Source organism: Protomyctophum parallelum (assembly GCF_964188405.1).
Source record: "Protomyctophum parallelum genome assembly, chromosome: 2".
NCBI classification, from domain to species: Eukaryota; Metazoa; Chordata; class Actinopteri; order Myctophiformes; family Myctophidae; genus Protomyctophum; species Protomyctophum parallelum.
The window spans coordinates 52,025,675-52,043,193 of NC_139699.1; the positions used below are offsets into that span (position 1 = coordinate 52,025,675).

At 42.4% G+C, this 17,519-nt stretch overlaps 1 protein-coding gene across 1 annotated transcript; it reads right to left on the reverse strand.

The window, feature by feature from the left end:
• Positions 1-213: 213 nt before the first annotated feature.
• LOC310854670 (hexokinase HKDC1-like) lies at positions 214-16,745 on the reverse strand (the record flags this gene model as incomplete). The annotated part of the gene is made up of 17 exons (XM_083759345.1): positions 214-390; positions 763-863; positions 1,589-1,688; positions 1,958-2,053; positions 2,923-3,042; positions 3,554-3,693; positions 4,949-5,111; positions 6,897-7,038; positions 7,389-7,622; positions 8,454-8,609; positions 9,211-9,394; positions 10,045-10,144; positions 13,082-13,177; positions 13,495-13,617; positions 14,795-14,952; positions 15,302-15,464; positions 16,683-16,745. The coding sequence occupies 17 exons, from the start codon at positions 16,743-16,745 to the stop codon at positions 214-216; spliced, it is 2,316 nt and encodes a 771-aa protein (XP_083615471.1).
• Between the last annotated feature and the right edge of the window lie 774 nt (positions 16,746-17,519).

Consider the following 17,519-nt stretch of genomic DNA (forward strand, 5'->3'; position numbering starts at 1 on the left):
ATGACTGAAAGAAATCATTGATTAATAATTATTAAAACTTTAATTAAAACTTTAAGAATCTTTTTTAAATGTATAGGAAACCAAAAATAAAGGGACCCATAAAAATTAGTCCGCAACCCACAAATGGGTCCCGACCCACTGTTTGGGAACCAGTGCTCTCTAACTAACCTCTGTTTGTACTGGGTGATGATGTCATACTAAGTGATGATGTCACTAACTGGGTGATGATGTCACTAACCTCTGTTTGCCGTGGTTGAACGACTGCTGGTCCACCTGGCTGTCGTACTGTGTGATGATGTCACCAAGGCAGCCGTCCTCTCCCAGACTCCCCCACTCTGTGTTGACACACATCCTCTGCTTCTCCTTCTCTCCCTCTGTACAGCCTTCCTTCTGAGAGCACAATGCAATATCCCTTTTTAATGTTATCTGGTGGGGGCTTTAGTTGACATTATTTGACAGGTATACAGTGGAGAGAGAGACAGAACAGAGAGAGACAGAACAGAGAGAGAGAGAGAGAGAGAGAGAGAGAGAGAGAGGGGGGGGGGGGGGTAGTAGGGGAGTGACAAGCAGCGAATGTCTCGGCCGGCCCGTAATCGAACCAGAATAGAATAGTCTGTCAGGCAGAGATGATTAGAGCTTGTGAGGTGAATGTGTGTGAAACTGTGAATGTACGTAATTGATATGGTTAAAACAAACCCGAGTTTGACCTTTAAACGCATAATAGAGTGTGGGTGTGGATAACAACTTTGTCTAGTAAAATACCTTCTCCTCTCCTCCTTCCATCCTTTCCTTTCCCTCCGGCTTTCTGCCAACCTTCTCAATGTTCCTCAGCTCCTCCATGTAACAAACATTACTGCCCGTGCCTGTGGAACACAACACTGCAGTCACATTCTGGAGAAGAGCCACGGTTGTTGCTAGTTTACTATGCAGATATTTAGATTATTTTTTCCTTGACCACATATATTCTTTGTTTTGTTTTTAAGGGGCGCTAGCCCCTCCTATACACAGGTTTAATGTTTGTCTTTAGTTCAATGTTTGTTTTGTAAATGCATTGACAATAAGGGAAAATGTACGTCATAATGTGTCATTTACGTCATATTGTCTCTTTATTGTTAATGGCGTTTAATGTTTGTGTTTGCACCGTTTGTTTTACATCACCATGCACCTAATCAACACGAGTTAGACTTTAATAAATTAGCGCCCCTCACTTCACACGGGTGTGATTTTTGAAACCTTTATTTAACGAGTAAAAAAAACATATTGAGATGGAAGCGTCTTTGCGAACCTGAACTGGCCAAGAGAGGAGGCAAATAATAGGTCAATTACTTAACAAATACAGGAAAATAACAATGACAGACATGTACTGTACCATCCATAAAAGCAATTAAATACCCAATCCCTAGGAACAGTTTAAGAATGTCATTTAGAATGCACATTGTTTAGAAAGGAGGTTCGATGTTTACCTGGTATCCTAGTTTTGTTGAAGCACTACATTGTTTTCTTCGCACACTTTGTGACTATAGTTACCAACCTTGCTGTTTGTTTGTTATCTCTGATTCGCACTTGTTAAGTTGCTTTTTATGCTTACCAGCTATAAGTCCAATCTCACAATGTGGGTCTTCATAGGCACAACTCATCATGGTTCCAACTGTGTCATTTACAACTGCAACTATGTCCAAGTCAAACTCCTGTTGGAGAAAAGCGTGTGCGCACGCACAAGCGCGCACACACACACACACACACACACACACACACACACACACACACACACACACACACACACACACACACACACACACACACACACACACACACACACACACACACACACTATCAAGTCCAATTCCTAGATGACAAATGTTTCTACAGTATGGTGAGGCAGCATCTGAATAAATAAGCCTTGTACTTGGCTGCACTCATCATCTCCATGGTGTTGGGAGTGTTGTATGTGACTTACATTGCGTCTCTTGATGGCGTCTCTCAGCATGTCCACCACATCATGACCTTCACAGTCTGTGGCCTTGAAGCCTTTCGTCCAGCTCACTAACGTTCCCTGCAAAGCAAACAATGAACATTCGGTGATATTGGGATATTAGCGGGATGATGGCAAGAGTATTAATTTCGAGGCCTATTCAGGCCAGGAGCTGGTCTGTTTCTAGTAGGCGAAATTGGCCAGGCAGGATTTCGTTACGACCAACTTATACACCTCGTCTGAAAAAACGTATTCATTTAACCATTAATCATTTTAGAAGAACATTAGACAATGTTCACAATTTCCTTCAAATAAGTTACAGTACAGTTACAGAGTATGTTCTCTGTGTTCTGCCAGTGCTAATATGTGTGTTCAATCAAGAACAGATTTATTTAATAACAGATTATTGCTGTTATGCTAGCCTAGAACTAACATTTGGTGCAATCTTTATTAATGACCATTAAGACAGTCATGCATGTCCCACCAACCAAAGACAATTGGATGGACATTACAGGGGAAATATACGTCATGGAAAAACTAACATTCATACTCAGACTACTTAAGAGGATAAGTTTCACAAAAAGTGGGATCTCTTCCTCCAGCCCATGGTCAATGTATGAGGAATTCAAATATGAATCTGTAATATCTGAAAATTTCTTCTTTTACCCATTCTTGTAATGTTTTTGTTTTTTGTGTGTTTTGTACATTTTTTTTCTTTCTGTCTTCTTGTGTCTGTCCTTGAAATCCTTTCTTTTCAATAAAAAAAATAAGTGGAAAAAAAAGAAAGCCATGCATGCAAATTTATATTGCTGCATACCTTTACCATTTGCCTCTGCCAATATAAATTGTAAGGAAACTGAAGATACAACAAGCTAAACCTAAAACTAATTGCACTCAAACTAGTCCACACACTTTACTCTAACATATAACAGGAGCTTGTGACTCTGTACCGAGTCAATGGCTTGCTGCTGACAGGGGAAGGAGAAGGTGAAACCCAGAGGAAGACGAGCATTCTTCATCCCCATGTAGTCCAGGAAGTCACTGATGCACTGGACTATGTGGTCAAACAACTAGAGAGGGAGAGGGGGGAGGAACAAAACAATTGTCAATTTACCAATTTAATTAAATTTTATCATTAAGGTTAAACCTCCTAATACCTAAAGTAAATAATAATTTACTCTAATGTTATCAGTTCACAAATAATACTTAATGTTAATTCAATTGGGTGCAGTGCACTTGCCGTAGAACTTGCACTAGCCTCGTACACCTTACAGGTGTATGCAAAGGCTAAACTTATGTCATTTAGATAGCATTTTATTTAGACAGCACACATGGTGTATACTCAAAGTTTCATTGTACAGATATTCTACTGTTAGATGGATGTTAGATTCTTAGCTTGCTAATGATCCTTGATGACTATTACTATGTATTTGATGTATTACCATGTCTTGCTAATAGTACTGATGATGTTTAGCATGTAAATAGCTCTGGATTAAAAGCGTCTGTTAAATATCTAAATTGTAAATTGCATAATAGTCCATAAAATCTATTCTAATTCTAATTAAGTCTATTTAATTCCACCTCCTCTCCTGTGCCTTGCATGATCTCCAGTGGTATGGGGTAGATCTTGTTGTAGAGTTGTACAGAACCACTTCGAATCTTCACCAACAGAACTCTGAAATTGGTTCCTCCCAGATCCAAGGCTAGGTATTTACCATGCTCTAGGAAAAACAAAACATGAACACAAAGGTTAAACCAATTAATTAACCTCCTCAGAGCACAGCTGATTTTATCCATCCCATAATGTTACGGACAGAGTGAAAATATCATCTCATAGTTTTTCCCTCACAACAAGAAGTGACATTAGCAGCTGTATTTAGTTTGTTCCTAAATAAACCTAGTTCATTTCATTGTCAGGCAGAAGAGAGTGTCGAGCAAAAGTACAATGCCCGAAGACAGGCAGTGTAGCAAAAATAAAGCATAGGCCAATATAGAATGCTATAATTCTATTCCAAATGTTTTGCTACACATTCCTATCCTAGGGCATAGGATCACACTGCAGCACGTTGTGAGCTTGTAGATTGTTATTTCTGTCACGTACCGGTACACATTAGGCTGCAACTACGTTTGGTGAATAATGACTTATGTTACATATTTCGTGTAATGTTTTGGAAAATATCATCATCTCAAAATATGAGTGACTGACACAGATAGAGATACAGAGACACCTCCCTGTCAATATTGCCAAGACAGTTTGTTTATTTTTGGACCACAATTCTTATATGAGACGATTTTAAGATGACAAATGCTGTTTTTCAAAACATTTACAAAAAAGGCAACAAAAAACAAATCATTCATTGAAAACAAAACTCAATGAAAAAAATGAAAAATTTAAGAAATTCCATAAATTACAAACAACAAATGTTTAAGAGATCTACAAGCTCATAACGCGGTGCGAAGCGGCACGTTGTGAGTGTGTTGAACCACGGCTCCAACCTGTGCCATCGTTGTGAGTGTGTTGAACCACAGCTCTAACCTGTGCCATCGTTGTCAGTGTGTTGAACCACAGCTCTAACCTGTGCCATCGTTGTGAGTGTGTTGAACCACAGCTCTAACCTGTGCCATCGTTGTCAGTGTGTTGAACCACAGCTCTAACCTGTGCCATCGTTGTCAGTGTGTTGAACCACAGCTCTAACCTGTGCCATCGTTGTCAGTGTGTTGAACCACAGCTCTAACCTGTGCCATCGTTGTCAATGTGTTGAACCACGGCTCTAACCTGTGCCATCGTTGTCAGTGTGTTGAACTACGGCTCTAACCTGTGCCATCGTTGTGAGTGTGTTGAACCACAGCTCTAACCTGTGCCATCGTTGTGAGTGTGTTGAACTACGGCTCTAACCTGTGCCATCGTTGTGAGTGTGTTGAACTACGGCTCTAACCTGCGCCATCGTTGTGAGTGTGTTGAACTACGGCTCTAACCTGTGCCATTGGGGGTCCGGAACACAAACGACGGCAGCATCTTTAAGGCCGAGGGGGAGGCGCCGTTACTCTTTAAGCCCTCCTCTAACCCCACCCTCATTCTGGCCTTGACCAATCCGAGCTGCTCTGGGGACAGTTTGAAGGAGGACAGCGTCTTGTCCACCTGCAAGTTACAAAATGGTATAAAAACACAACAAGCCAATGGAATTAGTGCAGAGTGGCTCACAGCCTCAGCCAGATGACTTCCCCTGGTCCATAGGGATATATTTGGTCTAGTGGTTAAGATATCGGGCTTTCACGCAAGAGACCCGAGTTCGAATCCCGGGCGTTACATTAACATACACCTTAAACATCATCAGTACTATTAGCATAGACTTAAGAATAGTCAGTGCAATTTGCATATAAAAAAAAAAAAAAAAAATTCAAATAAACCTCTGGTCTGATTTTAGCATGAATCCAATAAATTACCATATATATTTTACAGTTATTTTATCCATCTATAAATGCACCGAATCTCTTTGAGCGAGTATGTGTTTTCCCCACTTATCTTGATGAACGTCTGACCGATCGTCCCATAATTTATCCATATGTCTGTCCCTTCTATGCCCATATATGGAGATCCCTGCAGGACTGTCCCGTGAGATGTGGGACGGGTGGTCAGCCTACCCAACACAATAGTGGTGGTCCCCAGGTTGCTTTTAGTCAGGATGGTGGTCCCTGGGTCAAAATCAGTTGAACCCCCCCCCCCCCCCCCGCTCTATAGTGCATGAAATCCACAGCCAGCTAACCTGCTGTCTCTGTGACGCCAGTCTCTAACCTGCTGTCTCTGCGACGCCAGTCTCTAACCTGCTGTGTCTGTGATGTCAGTCTCTAACCTGCTGTCTCTGTGATGCCAGTCTCTAACCTGCTGCCTCTGTGATGCCAGTCTCTAACCTGCTGTCTCTGTGATGCCAGTCTCTAACCTGCTGTCTCTGTGATGCCAGTCTCTAACCTGCTGCCTCTGTGTTGCCAGTCTCTAACCTGCTGCCTCTGTGATGCCAGTCTCTAACCTGCTGTATCTGTGACACCAGTCTCTAACCTGCTGTCTCTGTGACACCAGTCTCTAACCTGCTGTCTCTGTGACGCCAGTCTCTAACCTGCTGTCTCTGTGAGGCCAGTCTCTAACCTGTTGTCTCTGTGACGCCAGTCTCTAACCTGTTGTCTCTGTGATGCCAGTCTCTAACCTGTTGTCTCTGTGACACCAGTCTCTAACCTGTTGTCTCTGTGACGCCAGTCTCTAACCTGCTGTCTCTGTGATGCCAGTCTCTAACCTGCTGCCTCTGTGTTGCCAGTCTCTAACCTGCTGTCTCTGTGATGCCAGTCTCTAACCTGCTGTCTCTGTGACGCCAGTCTCTAACCTGCTGTCTCTGTGATGCCAGTCTCTAACCTGCTGCCTCTGTGAGGCCAGTCTCTAACCTGCTGTCTCTGTGATGCCAGTCTCTAACCTGCTGTCTCTGTGACGCCAGTCTCTAACCTGCTGCCTCTGTGTTGCCAGTCTCTAACCTGCTGTCTCTGTGATGCCAGTCTCTAACCTGCTGTCTCTGTGATGCCAGTCTCTAACCTGCTGTCTCTGTGATGCCAGTCTCTAACCTGCTGTCTCTGTGACACCAGTCTCTAACCTGTTGTCTCTGTGACGCCAGTCTCTAACCTGCTGTCTCTGTGATGCCAGTCTCTAACCTGCTGCCTCTGTGTTGCCAGTCTCTAACCTGCTGTCTCTGTGATGCCAGTCTCTAACCTGCTGTCTCTGTGATGCCAGTCTCTAACCTGCTGTCTCTGTGACGCCAGTCTCTAACCTGCTGTCTCTGTGATGCCAGTCTCTAACCTGCTGTCTCTGTGATGCCAGTCTCTAACCTGCTGTCTCTGTGTTGCCAGTCTCTAACCTGCTGCCTCTGTGATGCCAGTCTCTAACCTGCTGTCTCTGTGATGCCAGTCTCTGGGCCACAGCCGTGACCACAGCAGCTCCCTTGCTGCTGCCGCTCTCTGACAGAACGAACCGGACGTGACAGTCAGGAACCAGCCGGCGCACCACCTTGTGGAGACGTTTAGCATACCTGAAATTATTCATTATTACACATTAGTAAAAATGTTATCACCATATAATAGAGTATAACTTCCAGTATTACTAACTTAATGCTGTTCTCTCTATAATATTGTAATATTTCTTTGAAGAGGTAGCTACGATAGGGGAAATGTATGATTCGATTTGTCGCCATTTCCATCCATGTTTGCATTCACGTGCGTTCACGTGCCTATTAGGCGTAAGATTCTGGTACTTATTGTTAAACATCAGTTTAAAATCAAGGCCCTGCTTTCATTCTCTTTACTCTGATCCATACGACATATGTTGACCTCTTTGTAAGAGTTCTGATGCATGTGAGGTGTTTCTGTGAAGACGACTTACTGCGGAAGTGTCCTGTAGACGGTTCCGTCCACGCCCACTGTGATCCTCAAGGTCTTCAGCTTTCTGTTCTGTCTGACCCGAGTCAAAATGGCCGCCAGACCAGCGGCGACTAGATTTGAAGACCTGAAGGAGACTACCGTGCAGACGTGCTGCACCGCGACACAGTCGTCGGACGATGGCGTCAAATCGAGGTCCAGAAGAATGTCTCTGGTGTTTCTGAGCCCATCTTTATACCTGAGAAAGACAAGCCCATAAGACAGGTGGCCTACAGTACAATTCATGATTGATACATTGATATAGTACTTTATTGTCAGTTCACACTGAAATTTGTCTTGCAACCCAGCAGCCATGTATGCAGAACACATACACACATTTGACAGTGCAAAGAACCAAAACAAGATTACATACATAAAGACATGCAGACAAGAAAAATGTCCACCACCCAGCCCTGGCCAAACCCCTGATAAGCCGCAAAGGACAAAGGACCTCTTCAGTCTAACCTTATTGTATGCTGGGACACCCGGCCATGGGCCCTATCTTCGCCAGTGCCTTACCCCTTGGCCTTAACACTAAACTTTTCTTTAGGGACAAACTTTGCCATTTTCTACTATTTTGAAAACGTGTCGATCTACATCGACACGTTGTGAGCTTGTAGATCGGCTATTTGAACTATTCAAAAATGTTTTTCAAAGTAGTCAAAAAAGGCAAATAATTTAGGCATAAGGGGTAGGCAAAAATAGGCCGTCCCATATCTCCTTCCTGAAGGTAGGTAGGTAGGAACTTATATTCTCCTATATTCTCCATACAACACATGGCTAGTGTTTGAGGTGATATTCTTTGCCAACCGTAGGATGCTGCCTGTTATCATACGTGGATGTATATAGTCTCTGAAGTGGTTGTCCAACAATCTTTGAACAAATGTTCAGTTGTTGCAGCAGTTGTGGCTTCAGGGCTGCAGACAAACATCCATACAGGTGGTACTACAGTACTGAAGAACACTGGACAGGAGGACAGACGGACGCATTGACGGACAGACAGACAGACAGACAGATATATAAATCTTACTGTTCCACAGCTGCAATGTGTGTGTTGGTTATTTTCCCCTTTGTTCTCAGAGCGTCAGAAACATATCCATCAAACAGCAGTCCTAGTTTGGCCATCTTCAGCACAACCAGCCTGACCAGCTCCCCCATATACAGGCCACTGACAAGCTTCTCAAAGCTACAGAAACCAAAGAAACGGACAGGAATACATAACGACAGTTACTTTATATATTGTGTTGCAAAGAAATTAATTTGTGATATTATTTGGCAATGAAATGCTATACTAGTAGTATGCAAGTCATAGAGCATAGGGGTGTAACGATAAGTAACAATCGAAAAATCAATTTTAATTTAAAGAAAGTACAGTATATGGAAATGTAAACAGCAACATTGACTTTGTATCGTATCATATCATTTTGCAATGCAAATAATTGATTGTATCAATACTAAGTACCTGTTCAATATCGCTACACTTGGTCTATCGATAAATGTGTGGATTCTCTGTGTTCATACATACTGTATAATTTATGTATTTGCCAGAGAATCAATGTTTACTTATTTATATCCATATTAAAAAAAAAATCCTTAAAAAAACTGCACTATCCAAATGTTTCACACTTTTTCTTTGCTAAATATTTAGTTACTGTATTGATTTTAAATCGTTGAATCGTATCGTATCGCCATAATGAACCAACATCGTCCATGTATCGTAACATCAACCATGTATCGTGATACGTGTCGTGTCACGCTGTTAAATTGAGTGATAAATGAAACATTACAGTTGTTTCCCAGGGTTCCTGGAGGCTGCGTCGATCTCCCTGTCGAACTCTGTGATGTAATCATTCAGCGCCCCGTCGTCTCCGAACGCCCCCCACTCTGTGTTCACACACATCCTGCCCTCGTCCCCCTCCACCAGCTCAATGTGACGGAGCTCCTCCATGTAGCACGCATTGGTACCCGTACCTAAAAACAAACAAACGCACGCATGCACGGCACGCGCACAAATGGTAAATGGTGCATTTATATATAGCGCCAGGGACGTGCAGAGAGTGTTAGAGAGGCAGGGGCTGAAACCCCGTAAGAGGGCACTTTTGGACAAAAAAATGCGAAAATAGCAGATCTACAAGCTCTCAACGCTGAGACATGGATTCCGAAACAAATTAGTTCAATGCAAAATGTTGCGTTCAAGTTCAGGAGACTCAAGAAAAGGCAATCCTCTTGAATGCTGTTTTCGTAAAAAAAAAAAAACATATTTAGCTCCGTGTTCGAATACCCTAACCCTAACCTAACCCCTGTCAAAAATAGCTAAAATCGCAAAAACGAAAGAAAGCAGCAAATGGAAAAAAAAATAACACTCATCTTTTACTTTTCTAATAACAACCTAAAACATGAACCTTGGTTGAAAAAAACTAAAGTTGTCCCTTAAATATTTTCAATTTACAATAGTTTTAGTTCTACTCCACTACATCTCAGATGAAAATATTGTACGTTTACTCCACTACATTTATTTGAAAACTTTAGTTACTACTGTAGTTACTTTGATTATTACAAAACATAAATTAGCCACTTCAGCCCTATACATTTTAGCCATTCCAAAGAGTGACACTACTAACCAATGATGAGACCCACTTCACAATGCTTATCGTCAAACCCACAGGTCATCATAGTCCCCACTGTGTCATTCACTAGGGCTAACACCTCTATGTCCATATCCTGGGGAGAGAGAGAGATAGAGAGAGAGAGAGATTGCATTGTTCCTATATTGTAGTGCATGTATACATACAGTATATGTACAAACTTGTATGCAAGTACAATCCAACAGTGATGCTGTATCTCTGTATCCTTGGTTTTTCATCTCTGTATCCTTGGTTTTTCATCTCTGTATCCTTGGGGTCCGTGTATTTGACAAACAGTATTCAGAATACGGTTTGGTGTTCTGAAAACTGTTTGTCAAATATATAAATGGTAAATTAAAACATAGAATATGGTTCTTTTTCTGAATACTGTTTAGAAATTGTTCATTCTAGATTTCCGTTGTTGTCGTTCGAAACAGAATTAAGAATTCAAAACGAGACGCACCGCGACCTGTACTGTGTTCTCTGGTTCATTTCTCTGCTGTAACGACCCTCCCTTTCCCTTAAAAGGGGACGGAGGCGTAGCCACGGCCGTCTTGAGTGACAGGCAGGCTGTGCTGCTGTTACTGCAAGCAGACACAGGCAGCGCTGTTGATGATCGCACCAGGTGATATTATATTTAATGTATCCTTTATTATAGTTATTAGTTATTTAAACACATTGGCGTGCTTTTAGATCACATTTTAACGCACTGATGTTATTATATGACTTTATCTTCTGGATGATTGAACCTTAATGGAAACGGTGCCACTGATTAAACATGCGCATTATATGGTTAAATGGGCCCTAAGAGATGCAGAAATTAACTAGAAAAAGTGCCCTTCTGGGCACAGGTCTCCACCAGGAGGACAGGAGGATAGGAGAGTGTGTGATGTTTGGCAAAATGTTTAGGAGTAATTTAAACATGTTTGTTTGGGTTTGTGTGTGTGTGTGTGTGTGTGTGTGTGTGTGTGTGTGTGTGTGTGTGTGTGTGTGTGTGTGTGTGTCAGTGTGTGTGTGGTGTGTGGTGTGTGTGCGCGTGTGTGTGTGTGTGTGTGTGACGTGTGTGAGACGCAACTTGGCCTGTTGTAGCGCCACCATGAGGCTGATTTGAAAACTGTCAAGTGGCATTTCTTCCTCAGCCTATAGTGGGAATAGGCATGCACGGCTTGGGAAGCCGTGGATATCCACGGCTTGGGAAGCCGTGGACCATTTGAGTGTGCAAAACCTTACATATACTAAATAATACTAAATTGTTTATAGGGTCAATATAAGTAAAATAATATAGCCTTTCTACAGGAGTATCTTTTTATATTTTTCCAAAAAGAATACAAACAGCCAATAGCATATTACAAAGTTATCCCCCTCACTGGTGACAATTCCGGGAGGAAAAACGGGCAAGCACCTGGCTGACCACAGTGTTGTAGATGCAGTTAAGTTAGTAGGCTAGTGTAGCAAGCAACTCTGACAATAGTAGCCTACAGTATTACTGCAGACAGCTACCATTTGAAAAGATGCACCAACGCAAAGCCAGTCAATATACAGCGCATGATAGACGCGCCGACCACGGCAACGACAGACAGGCTGACCACAGTGTTGCAGATGCAGTTAGCAACTCTGACAATAGTACAGTATTACTGCAGATAGCTACCATTTGGATAGATGCACCAACGCAAAGCCAAGTGGTGCCTATTAGATGGGGGTATAGCACCCGCAGTTTCATTAAAGAGGATATTTCCAGTCTCCAGAGCACTTAACCTGCCAGTTATAGGTAAAGAAACGTTGAATATACACGTGTTTGGTTCCAAAACACCCCAGAGAATTACCTGCAGGAAAGTGAAGGCTCGTTTGAGAAATATTAAGAACAATCAAAGCATTGATGTCCATTTATTGGAAACACCCAAGTTCAGCTCTTCTATGATTAAACGCCAAACGGAAAGATAAGGAGGGACTTGGAAGCAAAAGGAATGCCCATAGCAGATGTACCCATCATAGGGATGGATGCAGTGGAATTAGGAGTCCTAATTGGCGGAGACCAATATTGGAAAATGGTCACAGGAAAAAATGAGAGACTGAATGAAGGACTAGTTGCACTGGAAAGTGTATTTGGATGGCTGGTGCAAGGAGAAGTCACGCACGCTAAATATCATAACTGAAGTTGTGGACATTGAAGTGATGCACATCAGCGTCGGAAAGGAACAGGCACTGTCAGATCAGTTACGCAACTTTTGGGAAATCGAATCCCTTGGAATCCACATGAAAGAAATGCATTCTGAGAAGGAAGACATGGCAGTGTATCCCAAGCCGTGCATATCCACGGCTTCCCAGGCCGTGCATGCATATTCCCACTATAGGCTGAGGAAGAAATGCCACTTGACAGTTTTCAAATCAGCCTCATGGTGGCGCTACAACAGGCCAAGTTGCGACACACACACACACACACACACACACACACACACACACACACACACACACACACACACACACACACACACACACACACACACACACACACACACACACACACACACACACACACACACACACACACACACGTTTAAATTACTCCTAAACATTTTGCCAAACATCACACATTACTCCTGTGTCCAGAAGGGCACTTTTTCAAGTTAATTTCTGCATCTCTTAGGGCCCATTTAACAATTTCTAAACAGTATTCAGAAAACGAACCATATTCTATGTTTTAATTTACCATTTATATATTTGACAAACAGTTTTCAGAACACCAAACCGTATGCTGAATACTGTTTGTCAAATACAAAATTTGAATTCAAATGGCTGTAAAATACACGGACCCCTTGGTTTTTCATAGGTTCTATATAGGTGTAGCTGTAAAGGTGGTTGCACACTGGACACCTTTTTCGGAAAACCGATGGAGAAACACAGCTAAAATTCCGAAAAACATGTCCAGTGAGGGACCTAAAATGTAAATAATTATGTTGTAGTTTTGCTGGGTGTTGTGGTGAGTTATGGGTAATGTAGTGATAGGTCTTGTACAGCAGTGACGCCCCATGCATACCCCGGTCCTGCTGATTGCTTCTGTGAGGGCCTGCACCACATCTTTTCCCTGGAGACCCCGGGCACGATAATCTTTACTCCAGTTTAGCAAGACTCCCTATAAAGAAGGGAAGAGTGGAAATATTTATTCGGCTTACGGCATGGATTTCTCCACGGAGGACAAATTCTTTCAATGTAAAATGCTGCGTTAAAGTTCAGGAAAAAGCAATTCTCCTGAATGCTGCGCTCGGGCATGTCATGGAAAGGGGGCATTTGCATTTCCTTCATCATAGTGAATGCTGCATTCATGGTCTGGACTCTGGAGAGGGCACCTTTTTTTTTACGGACGGGTAAAAGGGCAGGGACTCAACCCCCTTTGATGTCTATGTGTGCACGGCACGCTCGCAAAGTGCCTGCCATGTAGTGTCACATTACCTGGTCCAGCGCTGACTGCTGACAGGGGAAGGAGAAGGTGAAGCCCAGAGCATGCTTGTCCTCCAGGCTGATGTTCTTCTGATGGAGGAAGTCCTTCAGACACTCGGACACATGGTCAAATAACTGTCCCCAAAACACATGGAAGGACAGACAGACACATGGTCAAATAACTGACCCCAAAACACATGGAAGGACAGACAGACACATGGTCAAATAACTGACACCAAAGACAGATGGAAGGACAGACAGACACATGGTCAAATAACTGACCCCAAAGACAGATGGAAGGATAAACAGACAATAATAATTAAGACATGAGGCCCATTCTACAAATGTTCTCTAAATCAGTAGTTCTCACACTTGTTCATGCCAAGGAAGGATCGACCCCCAAACACTTTCAAGATTTTTCAAAAATGTTCAAAAATAGCAGATGTACAACACAGATGTACACGCGTCGCGCACGCATGCACACACATACCAAACTATTATTTAGGAGCAGTGGGTAGCCATTCTCAATCAAAGACATCAAAGTCCACACAGAAAGGCCCCAGTCCGGGTTTGGGTTTGATCCTTCTTGCTGTGAGGAAACGGTAACCACTTTTTCCATTCATCCTTCTATTTTCTCCCTCTCAGCTCCCTATACTCTCCTCCTCCATCCTTGTCCTCACTCCTCACCAGAGGCTGACATTTTTGGAGGATGGAATGGGATTCCATTTTGTTATTAATCACAGGAGGGCCGGGATTGGGACGGGATGAGAATGAAAAGTCAACGGGAGCAGGCAGGAGCAGGAATGACATCAATTAGCCTCATTATATTACCAAAGATTAACTGTTCCTGGTCACCATATCTTTTGAATTAAAACTGCATGAAAGACTGCATGAAAGTAATCTAAAAAAGGACACAAAATCAATTGTATGTCCTAATGACAAATTTATTAATACATTTTTTTTGTGGGAGTGGGACGGGATGGGATTTTTGAGGGTCCTATGTCCAGCTTTGAGGGTTTGTGTAAACACAAACATAATTTTGCTACCACCGCCTATGACTATTTTTGAGTGTTTGTGCACATTAGGCCAGTGTAAACACAAACATTGGCGACAAAAGTGAGGACGCAAATAGTGATTGGCCAGAATGAGATGATGTATGATGATGAGAGCGCCCCTCACTTCACGCGGGTGCGAATTTTAATTTATTTATTTTTGCTCTGGCTCGGGATTGGTACGGGATGGGATTTCTTTCTGTGGGAGTGGGATGTGTAAATCCACTCCCAGGTCAGTCTATCCAGTCTCTACGCCTCACCTCAGTTCCCTTCCCGTTGAGTAGCTCCTTGGGCATGGGGAAGATCTGCTCCTCCATCTCCACCCCTCGCTTCCTACTCCCTGCGTCCTCTCTCACTTTAACCTGGAGCACCTTGAACCTGGAGCCTCCTAGATCCAGCGCTAGGAACTCTCCTTTCTCTGACAGAGAGAGATAATAAGACAGAGACAGTCAGACTTTACAGACAGTAAAGTATTTACCGATTACACACATGTATCCTTTCATGGGAGTTGAGACGTTTGCCTGACGATGAGAAAAGTACAATATTTGCCTCTGAGATGTAGAAGAAAATGGAAATTGGAAATACTCATTTAAGTAGAAATACCTCAAATTTTTACTTTAACTACAGCTCTTGAGTAAATGTACTTTGTTACCTTACACCACTGCTAGCTTGTTATATAATTAAAAGCTATTTGGGCCAATCAAAGCTATAAATAAGCAAAACAATCGGTTTGGGTCATTGCTCCTCTCTCTGGTAAGTAAAGTCACCTGAGCCATCAGGCGTGGAGCGGACGTGTGTCTGCAGCATCTTGACCGTTGCCGTGGAGTTGGTTTCCACAGAGAGCCCCTTCTTCATTTCACCTGAGAAACGAGTGGAGATGTCCATGAGCTGGTCATCACTGAGACGCATGGAGTACAGAAACCTGTCCACCTGAGGAAAAACATCACATGAAAGCTGGACTCCAGAGGGCACCCATTAGGCCTGACATCGAAATTTATGAATCGTGTTCAAAATCTGTCTTCTGTCAGGATTTGCGACACATTTTCACGATAAAAAAAGAATAGCAGACCTACAAGCTCGTAGCATGCCACTCGGTGGCGCACTATGAGCTTGTAGATCTGCTATTTTTCAATAGCTAAATTATAACATGTTTAAAACACCAAAAGGGGTTCCTGCCCAAAATGGGTTAAATGAATGAACAGAGAGAGAGAGAGAGACAGACAGAGGGAGAGTATCCAATGCAGTGTTTTTTCTTAGTGATTTAGTCTTTTGAATAAGTGTTAATTGTGTTGACTACGACTAAAAGACTAAGGTTTTTGATATGTAGTCAAGACTAGACTAAGACTAAACAGTTTCAGAAGACTAAATAGGACTAAGACTAAATGGTGTTATTCAAAGGACAAAATCAAAATCAGCTGAAAGAATTAACACTGCACATCATTTAGTCTTAGTCCTATTTAGTCTTAAGTCTAGTCTTACCTATAGTCTTTTAAATGGTAAATGGTGCATTTATATGGCACCTTTATCCAAGGCGCTTTACATAGATTCTCTAGCCGTTCTGATGAAAGTGTGATAACAATCACAAAAATGTTTTAATCTGAAAAAAATGTAACTGGGGAGTGTGGACTGATCATACATGAAGGATGACGCACTCGCGCACAGAAACAAGAGAGGGAGCTAGATATACTGATGAATTCTCACATGTACGTGTGTCGCACACACACACACACACACTTAAAACTGTCACCATAGTGACACCTTTAGGGGACAAGGTCCTTTTGGTCAAACACCTGACTCAGTGCCAATGTGTGTGTGAGAGGGTGGGTGTCCCCCTCCTATCCTAAAAATGAGTAATGGCATTGCGTCGGAAGGACGTTAATCATTCCGTAACTCAGCAAAGACAATCTTATCTCTGAATTCTACTCTTGATCAACCAGTCACATCAGTCACACAGATGAGAGATGTTAAATCAGCCATTGATTTCATAAAATAGTTCATACTGTATACATCTCATGAATTATTACTTCCGTTTGGACCAATCAGTGAAATAGTTTCCTCTCTACTCTATATAAGACAAGAGAGGTTTCTTACAACTTCACTGCAAGTTTTGTTTGTCAGTAATAAATGTTATACAGCAGTGTTTCTTACCTTCTTTGTGGGGTCCTCCTGTAGTTTGGAGAAGTAAAAGGAGAGAAGATGAACAGCAAACATCTTGACTAAAGTAATCCTCCACCATGCAAGTCTTGTTTCAAGACTGTTAGTGCAACTAACACAATATATATAAAGACAGGGATTTAATTGTTTTTGTTTTGTTGCAATAGCAGATTTAAGTCTTCTCTCTCAGCGAACATTCAGTTGATCAACAGCTATTAATCTATTTCCTAAATGTACAATTCCAGTGTGCGTCTTTGGAGTTTTTTCAGCTCTTCATTGCCTATCTCAGAGTTAGGCGGTCAACGTCTCGTTTACCTGCTGCTAGCTAACTGAATGAATGGCTGGCTTGGCAGTTAAATCCTGACCAGCGCCTGTTCTGACTTCAATGATTAACCAACAAGCCAAACCCCCCATTCTCCTGTTTCCTGACGACCCCCTCCCCGTCAATATTTCCCTCATGTCTTGGTACAGTTCTGTCTATATTTGTTCTCCGGTGATGACACACATCGCCTGACTATTTTCTAACTTTTAATAGCATACAATTATACCAGATGGGGTTAGGGTTATCCCCCCCCCAGGCCTAGACCATAACTCCAGTTGGAGTGTCAATCTTTCGAAAGAAGCAATGTTTTATTTGGTCTGCAGCAGATTGAGTTGCGTTCCTGGTGTGTGGGGTGACTATGGAGATAATCCCTAGCTAGAGGAATGCAGTAATGAGGGCATACACTTTAAGCGGCAAGCCAAGACTTAACATAAATCAAAACATTTATTGATTAGCATCCTACAACCTAAAACTGAAAAATATGGAATATGTACACTAAATGTATGCAC